General features: G+C 48.4%; 1 protein-coding gene across 2 annotated transcripts in view; it reads left to right on the top strand.

Annotated features, from left to right (window-relative positions):
• Positions 1 to 12,009, top strand: part of ZC3H18 (zinc finger CCCH-type containing 18) — a 41,731-nt gene that overhangs the window by 12,356 nt on the left and 17,366 nt on the right. The window contains exons 3-7 of one of the 2 annotated variants that reach the window (XM_081511987.1): positions 547 to 631; positions 1,314 to 1,382; positions 8,360 to 8,508; positions 8,820 to 8,912; positions 9,563 to 9,720. In XM_081511987.1, the coding sequence (XP_081368113.1) occupies positions 547 to 631; positions 1,314 to 1,382; positions 8,360 to 8,508; positions 8,820 to 8,912; positions 9,563 to 9,720 (554 nt within the window). The remainder of the gene's footprint in view (positions 1 to 546; positions 632 to 1,313; positions 1,383 to 8,359; positions 8,509 to 8,819; positions 8,913 to 9,562; positions 9,721 to 12,009) is intronic. The other variant, XM_081511988.1, reaches the window with a different exon arrangement.

The following is a 12,009-nucleotide window of genomic DNA, read 5'->3' as shown; positions in this document are numbered from 1 at the left end:
AGACTGTGGTCTTGAAACCCTCCTACATTATAAAACCAAAGTTAGGAACTCTGGGCCAGAACAGGAAGAGAAGGCCCAGGTCTAAGCTGAAGTGGATCCACTCGCTGACCTGAGTCACCTAAATTCCCTCCTCCTTGGCCCTAGACTTGTAAATTAGGGAAAGTGTCTAGTTTAAAGGACACAAAATATTTTGTCCTATAAATTTTAAGTGTAAAAAATATTAAAAACCTGAAGTGTGGCCATTTCCTGCCCAGAATTGCTAATTAAGAAAACTGATGACAGCCTGGCTTGTGTTGCATGTCACATACACCACAGAACGTTGTTTCTTGGTGTTCGCTGTGACACTGCAGTCTGTGGATGAGCTTCGATCATCCCCATTGCCTGATGAGGAGGAATCTCAGGTTTGGAAGCGTGTATGAATTTGGCCACATGATTTGCGTGGCCATACCTTTCTGGTTGAGGGAGTGACGTGCGCGTTGGTAGGCGTCCCTCCTGCCTCGTCACCTCATTCAGATGAGTCTCCAAGTGACGCTGTCTCTGTTTCAGGACGATGACCTGGAGGAGGGTGAGGTGAAGGACCCCAGTGACAGGAAAGTGAGGCCTCGTCCCACCTGCCGATTCTTCATGAAAGGTAATTGTCTGTGTGAGGGGCCTCTGTGTGGCCCGTTGGTGTGACCTCGGCTATTCCTGGGACAGAGGTGGTGGTTTAGCCCTGGGCCTGGGCAAGGCTGTTCTGGGGGCCGTGGTGACTGTCTGTGGTGGTGGCAACGGCAGAGCCTTGCTCTCAGCCATGGGCCTTTCCTGGTCACTCTCGTGCCTTGCTCGGAGGGCAGCCAGCCTGCTTGTTTCGCCCTGGGCTCCAGCCCATCCGCCCAGCACAGACCCGTGTCTCCACTGTAGACAGCATCACTCCTCGTCTGAGTGGTCCTTTTTCTAAGGCCACATGCCCCAACTGCCAGCTGTGACACTTCCCAACTCTGTAAGGAGAGTTCCGCCTTGTTACCAGGTGTCAGAGGCTGGAATGGAGCCTGTAGAAGGGTCGGCCTCTGAAGGCAGCAAGGCCCCTCCCTCCTGCAAAGCAGACGGAGTGAGTTGAGTGGCTGTGACAGAGAAGCTGTGACAAGGGGCTCTAAAGCCCAGGGTGCATGTTTTGGGGCTAGTCCGGCACAGCGTGTCTGTGATGGAGCGGCCCCTTGCACCGGAGGAAGGTCTTCTCCTGCCCGGGCTTGCTGTGACCCTAGACGCCTCGCGCACTGACCCAGCCCACCCGTGCAGCCTAACGTTCACGAGAGCTTCCTGTACTTCTTTTCCAGATGTTGTGACACCATTGTCCACTCCTCCACCAATATCAAATTCCATACCATTCAGAGGCCAGGTTAAAGGTACAAAATATATGATATTCGTCTCTCTAGTACCGCACAGTCCCCCTGCTCCGGAGGCCAGACTCCTTTCTTCTGGATCCAGAATCCTGCCGTGACTCCAGGGGTAGGGGGTGGCTCTGAGGGCAGGATGCGGCCGTGACGGGCTCGCAGGGGCTGTGTGCTGCCTGCACTGGGGGCGGGGCGGAGGGCGGCGGTGGAGCCCCGTCCTGCGAGTGGCCTCGAACGAGCCCGTCCCTCATACCAAGGTGACCCAAGGATGCAAGTGCCTGGGAACGCTTCGGGGCCCTGGTCAGCGTGTCCTGGGGGCACGTCCTCTTGGCTGTGCTGTTTCTGTGCTGCTCGTTGCTGCTGCGCGATGGCTCCGCTGTGCGGCCACGTGCGCCGTTCCCTGGATGGGAGCATAGCTGCCCTAAGGATGCAGATGAATATGCAGCACCTTCCAGAAAGTAAATGCTTAGAGCTTCTCAAAGCCTGTGGTATTTGAAGTGTCAGTATTTCAGAAAACTTAAACTTAAGCCAAAGACTTCCTTGCCATAAAGACTTCAGTCTATCTCTGGAATTTCTTGAGTAAATCAGTGGAGCCCATGGAGCCCAACATGCACGCATGCACACACATGTGCTGCAATCATTTCCAGTTAGCAGTGTGCACAGACCCTGTGGTTAGAAGTCTGGCCACGGTCAGGACCCGCCGGAGGCCCTGTGGCAGCAGGGCGGGAGGCTGCAGCATCCACCTTTGAGGGGACAGAAGCTCTAGTCAGGTGCTTGGTGTCTCACTGCTGAAGGACTTGCCAGAATTTAGCTCCAGAAGCGCACACACTACAAAGTTAAGCTGGTGGCTGTACACAGAGGAGCATCGGCGGGTGCTGGAGGGGGTGCCCTCTCCAAGGACGTCTACGGGGGTGGTCACAGCACAGCAGGGGAGGTACCTCACATCCCACTGAGCGCCTGGGTGGGGTTTCAGGGAATAACCCTCCCCCACAATGTGTCAGGCCTTTCTTGATAGAGAAGTCAGAAGCTACTGGTAAGCAGCGTTTTTTGCACTTCAATTGGGCACATTCAGTAACTTGTTACAGAAATATACTTTTTAATTTATAGTTACCCTTCCCCTGATATTCTGTTCATTCTACAGAATAATGTGATAGATACTTCCTTTGGGTGTTCTGGGACATACCTCTTGCCTTTACTTAGATAGGAGAAGGATTTTGTGTGTAAATGTTTTTGCTTGTATGCAGTTTAAAAGATTGTAAGTTGAAATGAATGCATTTTGGTTCTCTCCAATAGCAAGAGTCACTGTAAAATAAAATGAAGTTTGCTATTTGGTGAGGATGTGGAGAAACAGAACCTTATACCCTGGTCACAGCCTGCTCAGAGTGTGTGATGGAAAGGGCTGCATCTGAGCCCAGCCACTCCCTTCCCGGGTGTGTCCTGAGCCACATGGAGACCTGTACACAAATATTCATAGCAGCATGGTCACAACAGGCAGAAGGTAGAAACAGCCCCAGTGTCCATCAGCTCATGAAGGGATAAATAGGATGTGGTCCATCCATACCAGGGAATAATAAAAGGAATATGGATGAACCCAAGGATACTGCTGGTTACTAACAGCCCATATTGTACGATTCCGCTTATGGGAACTGTCCAGGGTGGACAGATCCATAGAGACAGAAAATGGGCTGGTTACTGTCCAGGCCAGAGCGGGAGGGGCAGCCACTGAGTACAGGGTTTCATTTTGGGAGGTGGAATGTCCTAGAATTATGTAGTAGCAATGGTTGCACAACTTTGTGAACATACTAAAACCCACTGAATAGTGCCCTTTAAATAGGGGTATTTTATAGTATGTGAATTATATCTTAACTTGAAAATACTTAATGTTTGTTAGCCATAGTTCTATTACAAGTTGTGATCTGCAGATTAATTGTTAAGTTGCCCAAATGGACACATTGATATTTGTAACCAATGACAACAACAATGTACTTAGAAATACAAGTTGAAACATTTTAAAGCACAGGGTACTTTGTTTATGGTATATTTTCACCTCTCACCTACTTAGGTTGAGTCATCAAAAGGTGAAGTTCTGTCCACAAAGGCATAAATAGCATTTTCTTTAAATTGTCCTGCTCCTAGGTCTCTGATACTTGGCTGTCAGTAGCACCCAGCCTGTTCTGCAGAACAGGCCTCCTGTGTCTGCTCCTTCCCACGCCCCCCCCCCACACTTTCTTCCTCTTGTTAAAATTGTGGTAAAAAACACAACATAAAATTTACCATCTTAACCATGTTTAAGTGTCCATTTCATTGGCCTTCATGGTGGCCATCACCACCATGGGCCTCCAGAGCTCCTTTCATTATGGAAACCTGAAACTGTCTGCATTAGACACGAGCTCCCGGCCCTTGGCTTCTGCCCACCTTGTCTCCGTGAAGTTGAGTACCCCATGTGCCTAACAGAAGTACAGTCTCGTCCTTTTGTGATGGGCTCATTTCACTCAGCACAGTATCCTCAAGGTTCATCCACGCTGTAGCAGTATCGGGATTGCCTTCCTCTTCAAGATGGAGTAACAGTCCACTGTGGGGGTAGATCACATTGTGCTTACCCATCACCCATCAGTGGACATTTCGGTTGCTTCCTTGTCTGACCTGTTGTGATAATGCTGCTAGGGACATGGGTGTGCAGACATCTCTTTGACACCCTTCTCTCCAATCTTTTGAGTATACACCTGGAAGTGGGATGGCCTGGTCTTGTGGTAGCTATGTCTTTAAAGTTTTAGAAACTGCCCTACTGTTTTCCACGTGGCTGTACTGTTTTGCATCCCACCACGTAGCCTGGGGTTTAGGCTCTCTCCTTGTCAACGCCCGTTTTCTGGTTTTGCAGTAGTGACTGTCATCATGGGTGTGGGGTGGTGTCTCCTCTGGGTTCTGATTTGCATTTCCCTCTGATTAGCATCTCTTCAAGTGCTTTTTGGCCATTTGTGAATCTTCTTTGGAGAAGTGCTTACTGCCCATTTTTTAATCCCTGCATCCTCTGGTATTTAAGGCAGGAGGTCTCCAGGTATGTTCTTGCGACCCAGGGGCCCCTGAAGTCAGTGCCTTAGTGAGACTGAGTGCACCACTCAGCAGGGGCCACTTGCTGTACATGCTATGAAACAATGTCTGTGATTAGTTTGAGTTTAGGTCTTTTTGTAAATAACGTTCAGTTCAGTCGCTCAGTCATGTATGACTCTTTGCGACCCCATGAGCTGCAGCACGCCAGGCCTCCGTGTCCATCACCAACTCCCGGAGTCCACCCAAACCCATGTCCATTGAGTCGGTGATGCCATCCAACCATCTCATCCTCTGTCATCCCCTTCTCCCCCTGCCCTCAGTCTTTCCCAGCATCAGACTCTTGATCGAGGTATAATTGCCCTACCATAAAATCCACCTACTTTAAGTGTCCAGTTTAATGATTCTTATTAGTTTAGCAAGTTGTGCAGCCAGCACCAAAGTCCAGGTGTAGAATATTTCCTTCACCCCACCACAAACCCTCAGTGTATGTCTTTTTGCTTTTGTAACAAAACTGCAAGCACTCACAGAGCTCCTTCGCTGCCCCTGAGGTGTGAGGAGTGCCTCCAGGAAGAGCATGCCAGGTGTGGCCATGAGCCCAGTCCTGTTGCCTCCAGGACACCCAGAAGGCCAGGACAGTGGCTGCTGATAAGGTCAGGCTCTCAAGTGAAAAATCAGAGTGTTAGGAAACTTGACAGCTTTGCAGGATTTAATGACTTTTCCAGGCAAATGTTGTGTGATGTCACAGAATCATACCTGGGTAGAAAGCCATTCACAGTTCAAGGTGGACCCGCCCAGGAGTCAGAGAAGTTCAGTGGCAGGGGTGGGGGAGTTCCTAGCCAAAGCCTCGGAGGGCACACAGAATCTGGAGAAGCCTCAGGGTCTCCCAGCGGTGGCACCTCCTCCCCCAAGCCACCCCCAGAGCAGGCTAAGTTTTCTCAAAATCTGTTCATAAAACCTTTATGTTAACAAATATTGTTAACATAAATTACATATGTTATATTTTACATTTTTAACTTTTCTCAGTTTTAATATCAATAAATACAATCATTACAGAGACTCTGGGATCCTGAAACCGAAAAGTTACACAAACCACTGGTTTCAAGTCTGTCATTTATAAAGAAGCAGCCCAGAAACTATTTTTTCTCTGTCAACTACCATAATGAATAATGACTATTCCTGAAGAAGTTGAAGCACCTCAGCACAGATGACCTGGTTGTCTGTCTCTGTCACAGTTCTGTGAAGAGGGGAGCACTGACTTTTGTGTTCTTACATTAAGTTTGTGTTCATTGAGTTTTATGCCTGTTAGAGGAAGCATTTGTAGAACTTGAGTTGGTCTTTAATATTTCCTTATTAGATTTTTATATATTCTTTCTTCTTTTCAAGAAGTATTTTTTAAAAAAACCATGAAGCATTTTAAACTTCTTTTGACAGTCCCTATTTTTATTAGTTATTCTGAGTTGTTCACATTAACAGGAAATGGTCCCGAGAAATATCTAAATAAGACCACTGTGTCTTATTTAGAAACAAGAAAGTCTTTGTTTAAAATTCTAGTGTGAAGAAAGTATTTTGTGTGGAAGCTAGAGAGAGTGTAAAATCATGTCCGCTGTTGTGGGAGGCACCACAGGTGCGGTGCCGTGCAGGTTATAAATGCCAGCAGAGGCACCTCACTGACCTCCAGTCAGACTAGCAGTCAGAACTTTTAAGGTCTGGTGGTATTTCTGACCAAGAGGGGCTCCTGGGTCTGCTGTGCGGGGTGTGCTTTCTGTCATCTGTGTTCGGGTCTTTGGTTTCTGCTGAGACTGAGGCAGGCTGTGTGTGTGTGTGTGTGTGTCTCACTAATAGGCACCTTTGTTTACATGTATTCCTGTGACCCTCCCACCCACTACCACACTGCGTCCTTTTTTTTTTTTTTCTTTTGGCTGTACCACTTGGATTGCAACCAAGACCTCTGCTTGTTCCCTTTGGGCTCCTGTCCCTGTCCATGCAGACCTCTTACTGAATTGTAATCCTGTTTCATCATATAGTCACAATCCACATACATTTTCTGGTAGTGAAATTTCATTTAGAAGCAGAAGAGAGTTTTTAAACCTGTAAATCTATTTTTGCTTCCATTTCCTGGAGAATTTTTTTTTCCCCAAACAAATTGCTTTCTTAAATTATGAAAGTAATGTGTGCTGACAGAGAATAAAAACAGCATCAGTTATCCTGATAACAGTTGGGGTGTATCCTTCCAGACTTCTTTCTGCATAATTGAAAATTCACTTTTCAAAAGGCTGGTGGGGTTGCACTGTTCTTGCCACTCTTCCTGCCTGCAGGCGCGGGATGCCTGCCCTTGCATGTATGTAGACTGCCCACACTTCCTGGAGCAGCCGCCTCCTTCTCTTTGGAGGCCCTGGGCCCAGACATAGGCAGTCTCAACTCACTCTACTCATTGACCTGCTCCTCCTCTGTGCTCTTAAAACCTGAGGAAGAGCTTTTTTGTTAGTAGGTCAGGGAGGGGTGATGTTTTTGTTTTGTTTTCAAAATTCAAATACAAAAAGAACAAAGAATAACATATTCATTTACCCCCTACCCATATATATATTTTAGATTTTAAATATTATAGAAATATTGTGGTTTATTTTGTTAATATTTTTCTGTGCTTGCAATTTTTTTGTTACTTTTTAACTGCATGAGCAGTGTGAACTGTGATGTGAATTTATGAGAGTCAAGTGATGAATAAGTGGATATTTTGGAATTCTTTATTTAGATGTATGACTGCATATTCTTTTTTCTTTAAAACTGTCTGAGTCTCTGGGGTTTTGAACCCCCTGTAGTGTGTTTCCCAGCCTCTGCCTTGTATGTGATCTCTCCAAACATTTTAGAAATTATAAACTTAGTTGATTATTTTTGCATTCCCAGAGAAGAAATTTTTTTAAGCATACTTTATTCCATATTTAATTTGGAGCCATATATTATTATGTTGGTTTTAATACAAGTTGAAATGCTCCTAATGTTTAAAAGGTAAAAATTTAGTGTTTCCTTAAATATCAAATGATTATTTTTCTTTAATTTACATGATATAAGGAAAAACATTTTTTGACAGAAATAGTCAAATGAAATATTGTGTTTATGAGTGAATACATATTAAAAGATGGCTTACAATTTAACTACATGCTAACCAGTTGAAAATGTTTTCTAAAACCACTTAGATATTGTATGCCATATTTATTTTTTAAGCCTGCACACATACTACCTATTCAAAAAATTAAATTTTAAAAAAACTATTCACTCACTAATTAAATTTAAAATGTAGTCTTCTTTTCGGTCCTAAAACGTCAAGTGGTTTTCCTGAATCTTGGTGTTCCGTAGCTGAATAATGCTAAAAGTCGACCTTTTTAGTTCTTTGTTGTAAAGTATAAACACCCCATTTATTATAGTTGCCTATGTGTTTTCTCTCTAACCCATTTTTTTAAGTACCAGAAATAGCCTGCAGTGGCTTGCTAGGAGAAATACAGATGTACAGAGCTGGTAAAGATCACCCTGGCATAAACTGGCAGAATTCTGATCGCTGTTGTGCTTCTCGTTGATTTCTGTTTCAGTATGGGGCTCTCTTTGAGTTGAGTCAGAATCATGACCCTGTCAGTGCACCTTCGGGTGTGTATGTCCAGAGCCATGAAACCAGAGGCAGGGCCACCCCGATCACCAGGATGCTCTGGGTGTCTCTGTTTAGGGGAGATGGGCTGCTCTCATGGTGACTGTGGGGCAGGGTCCTGTGTGAGCCCTTAGGTGCTGCTTGCAGGGCGGCCCAGACTGTCCAGGCCTGCCTGCATGGTCTCATGGGATGGACAGGGCTGTGCTCAGCCCGCTGCCTGGGTGTCTTGCCAGTCGCCAGTGGAGCAGGGGGAGCTGAGCTGTGCACATGGGCCAGGCCACCTCTGACCTGCCTCTTGTTTCCACAGGGAACTGCACCTGGGGCATGAACTGCAGGTTCATACACCCCGGAGTCAACGACAAGGGCAACTACTCCCTCATCACCAAGGCCGAGCCCTTCCCACCCAATGGGGCCCCACCGCTCGGACCGCACCCCCTGATGCCTGCCAACCCATGGGTACGTGAACGCCCTGAACGCCATTCCTTGCTGGCAGATCACATCTAAACTCTATTGTGATGTTCCAGCTCAAAGACATGAATGCGCCTTGTGTGTAAGACATTTCTAGGCTGCCATGGAGGCCAGAGCTGCCTTCCAACTCTCTGGTTGTCCCCAGCTAGAGGCCACCATAGGGTTGGCGCAGCCAGTCAAGGCAGGGATGCTAAGAGAGGAGAGCAGGCAGGGCCCGCTGGGGTTTCACTTGGTATTTATGAGCCCCCATTTCTAAGTTTTGCTTGCTGTCATAACTTTTTGCTTACTTTTGTTTATAGGGCGGGCCTGTAGTAGATGAAATTTTGCCTCCACCCCCTCCAGAACCCCCCACAGAGAGTGCCTGGGAACGAGGACTCCGGCATGCAAAGGAGGTAACAGACCAGCGGAAGGGCTGCGAAGAAAAGTACTAGCTGTGGTCCTTGCACAAAGCCAGCATTTCTGTCTCTCCGAGGCTGCTAGCTCATCCAGAGGCCAGGGGCGCCGTGCCACTTCCCCTGTGGCCTCTGTATCTGGAGAAGCCATCTTTCCTGGGGAAGCACAATGTTCACCCACCTCCCCCTCCTCCCTCATGCTAGGCCACACCTGGTACCTGGCACCTGGCTCCCAGTGCCCAGGCTTACCCCTCTTGGCTCTGGGCCTTCCCTTCAGGGAAATGACTGGCTAAAGCAGAGCCGTTCCCACCCCCTCCCAGCCCCGCCCCACTCTGGGTGCCTCTCCTGCCTAGAGCACCTTCCCCTGCCCCCTCACTGAGTGCACGTCTGGAGCCCCCAGTTCAAGGCCAGGACTGGGAACAGGAAGTCAGACATAGGTGAGCTCCTGAGTGCAGAGTGCACTGTGCCTGCAGGGATGGGGCCCTTGTGGGGTCCCATGTGCATGCCAGCATAGAGCTTCAGCAAATCCCTACTGAGCGCTTGGTCATGCTCCTCTGGCACGCCAGCCCAGGCATCAGGGGTCAGTCAGAATAGGACCCCGTGTGTTTCCTTAGCAGTAACAGTGTTGGCTTCTCTTTTTACAATGGTAGGTTTTGAAAAAAGCAACCATTCGAAAAGAACAGGAGCCTGATTTTGAAGAGAAAAGGTTTACAGTGACCATTGGTGAAGATGAGCGAGAATTTGACAAAGAAAATGAAGCTTTCCGAGACTGGAACTATCGGATCACGAGAGACATCAGAGACACAGCGTAAGGAGTAGTTCTGCCTCTGCTTCCCTTGTTGAGAGCTCACTGTCCCCGGCCGGGTGGGGCCCAGGCTCTGGAGAGCAGCAGCGCAAAGGTTCCCAGGGGATGGGGTCCTGTCCACACCCCTGGGCTGAGAATAGCCTTCCTGAGGTGCTGCAGACAGTTTGCAGCTGACTTTCCTTGCTTTTCTTCTGGGAGGATATGTTCAAGTGCCGTGCTAGGGCCTTGGGACTGTGAAGGGCTCACATCCATTGAGGTTCCTACGAGCTCTGAGGGGGTTTACAGCTGTTCCTAAAGCCCCTGGGCCCCAGGTCTCTCCCACTTTCCCCCAGGAACCAGGAGAAGCTGTGAAATTTGTCCCTAAAACCCGGGAGTGTGACAGGTTTCTTCATTGTTGCTTCCAGACATTTTATCACGGGCCTTTTAAATGGATTTCAGAAGCACATGTGGCTGAAACCCCCGTCAGCCCTTGAGGAGCTGTGTGGTGCCCCCCATACAACCGGGGCCCCTGTGCCTACTCCACACTCAGCCCGGCTCAGCTTCAGGCAGGGCTGGCCAGGTCTCTCCCCAGCAGGCGGCTTCAGCAGCTCCCTGGTCTCACAGCGACACCGTGCAAGGGGCCTTCCTGCTGGAAAGCACAGCCCTGGTTTCTGGCTGAAACAACAGTCAGGAGCGCAGAGAAAGGCTGTGGGGTCAGCTCTGTGTTTCCACAGTCACCGCCACAGCTGCCCATGTAGGCCTGAGGCTGTGAGGGCTGGAGGGTGAGGAAGACGTCTGGGTGTTGAGAGTGAACAGGGTTGTCGCCTGGCAGTGCAGCCCTGGGTTCACCCCACCAGGGCCCCAGGAGTGTGAGGGGAGATGCCCTAGAAAGCAGCCGCTGAAGGCCTTGCGGAGGCAGTGCAGGCTGAAAGGGGCTGTGGGCCTCTCTGAGCTCTGGGCACCTCTGTTTCTCCTACCAGTTTACCCAATGGGAAGGGTTAATCTGGAGCCAAGAAATCCCTGAGAGAAGCTTGAGGGCCCAACTGCTGTTGGGTGACCATCCCCTTCTCACACACGCACGCATATGCACGTGTGCATGCACATATGCACACACACACACACACACACACTCCTGGGCTCCAAGCCCCATGCAGGTCCTCTGGGTCAGTGTGTGGGGATGGCCCTCCAGGGCGTAGGAGCCATCCTGTCCCCATGGTTGAAGGTCCATCTCTGTCACCCACACCAGGGTCTGCACCCAGACCTCCTGTTTTATTTCTTGGGTCTGTTTCTTCATGACCTGGGCCATCTGTGATGTCGTGAGGTCTCAGAGGGTGTCTTTTTTCCCCCTAATTTTTGGCTGTGCCATGTGGCATGAGGAATCTTAGTTCCCCAACCAGGGATTGAACCCATACCCCCCTGCAGTGGAAGCATGGTATACTAACCCTTGGACACCAGGGAAATCACACAGAGGGTGTGTCTTATCTTTCCCAGGGTTTCTTGGCTGGCCTTGCATGTCTTGTGTCCCTGTGAACCTGAGGATCAGTTGTCTACCCGCATGAAGAACCTCATCAGCATTGGGATTGCCCTAAATTTATAAACTAACAAAGGGATTTGTAAATTAACTGACTTTTTGGTGATGTTCAGTTTTCCTTTGTTAAGATGAGGGGTGTGATCTTATTCACGTGTGCTTTTGTGTCTTTCAAGAGTGTTAAAAGTTTTCCTCAAGTAGATTCTGCATGTTTCTGGTTAGATGTGTTGTTATCTTGTTCCTTAGTATGTTTCCTTCTTTCTTGCTGGTTAAATGGGGTTTTCTCTATCCTCCTCACTGGCTATTATCTAGAATTATCTGTGTGCCTTACTGGGCTCTTCTTGCCGCTTGAATCGGCTTCACCATCCTGTCATGGCTTTCACATATGGTATCATTTAATTTGCACATTGAGGTGGCTTGGGGGCTCCTGGAGTCTGGTTGCAGCGGTGCCCCCAGCACACTGGGTTGTCTCAGAGACACCGGGCTTCCTTGCCCATTGGGATCTTAACAGGAACACTTCCCTGTTCCTAGTGAAGAAGGCGCTGGCTTTAGTTCTGGAGTGTGTGAACATCGGTATCTGTCACATTAAGAAAGTGTCATTTCCTCCTCTCATTGGGAAGGAGTTGGGTTTTTATCACAAACGTTTTCACCATCTGTAGGTGTTATCCTCTGATTTCTCTGTAGGTCTGTGATTTTGTTTAGTATATTCAGTTTCTAATGTTGACTCAGCCTTACAGCCTCGTTTTTTTTTTAAATGTGGTGTCTAAATCTTGGCAAATATTTTA

The sequence above is a fragment of the Giraffa tippelskirchi genome, chromosome 7 (genome assembly GCF_054371585.1).
Source record: "Giraffa tippelskirchi isolate mGirTip1 chromosome 7, T2T-mGirTip1v1.2.pri, whole genome shotgun sequence".
Classification (NCBI taxonomy): Eukaryota; Metazoa; Chordata; class Mammalia; order Artiodactyla; family Giraffidae; genus Giraffa; species Giraffa tippelskirchi.
The sequence above is the reverse complement of the archived record's forward strand: the minus strand, read 5'-3'. Positions and strand labels throughout refer to the sequence as shown.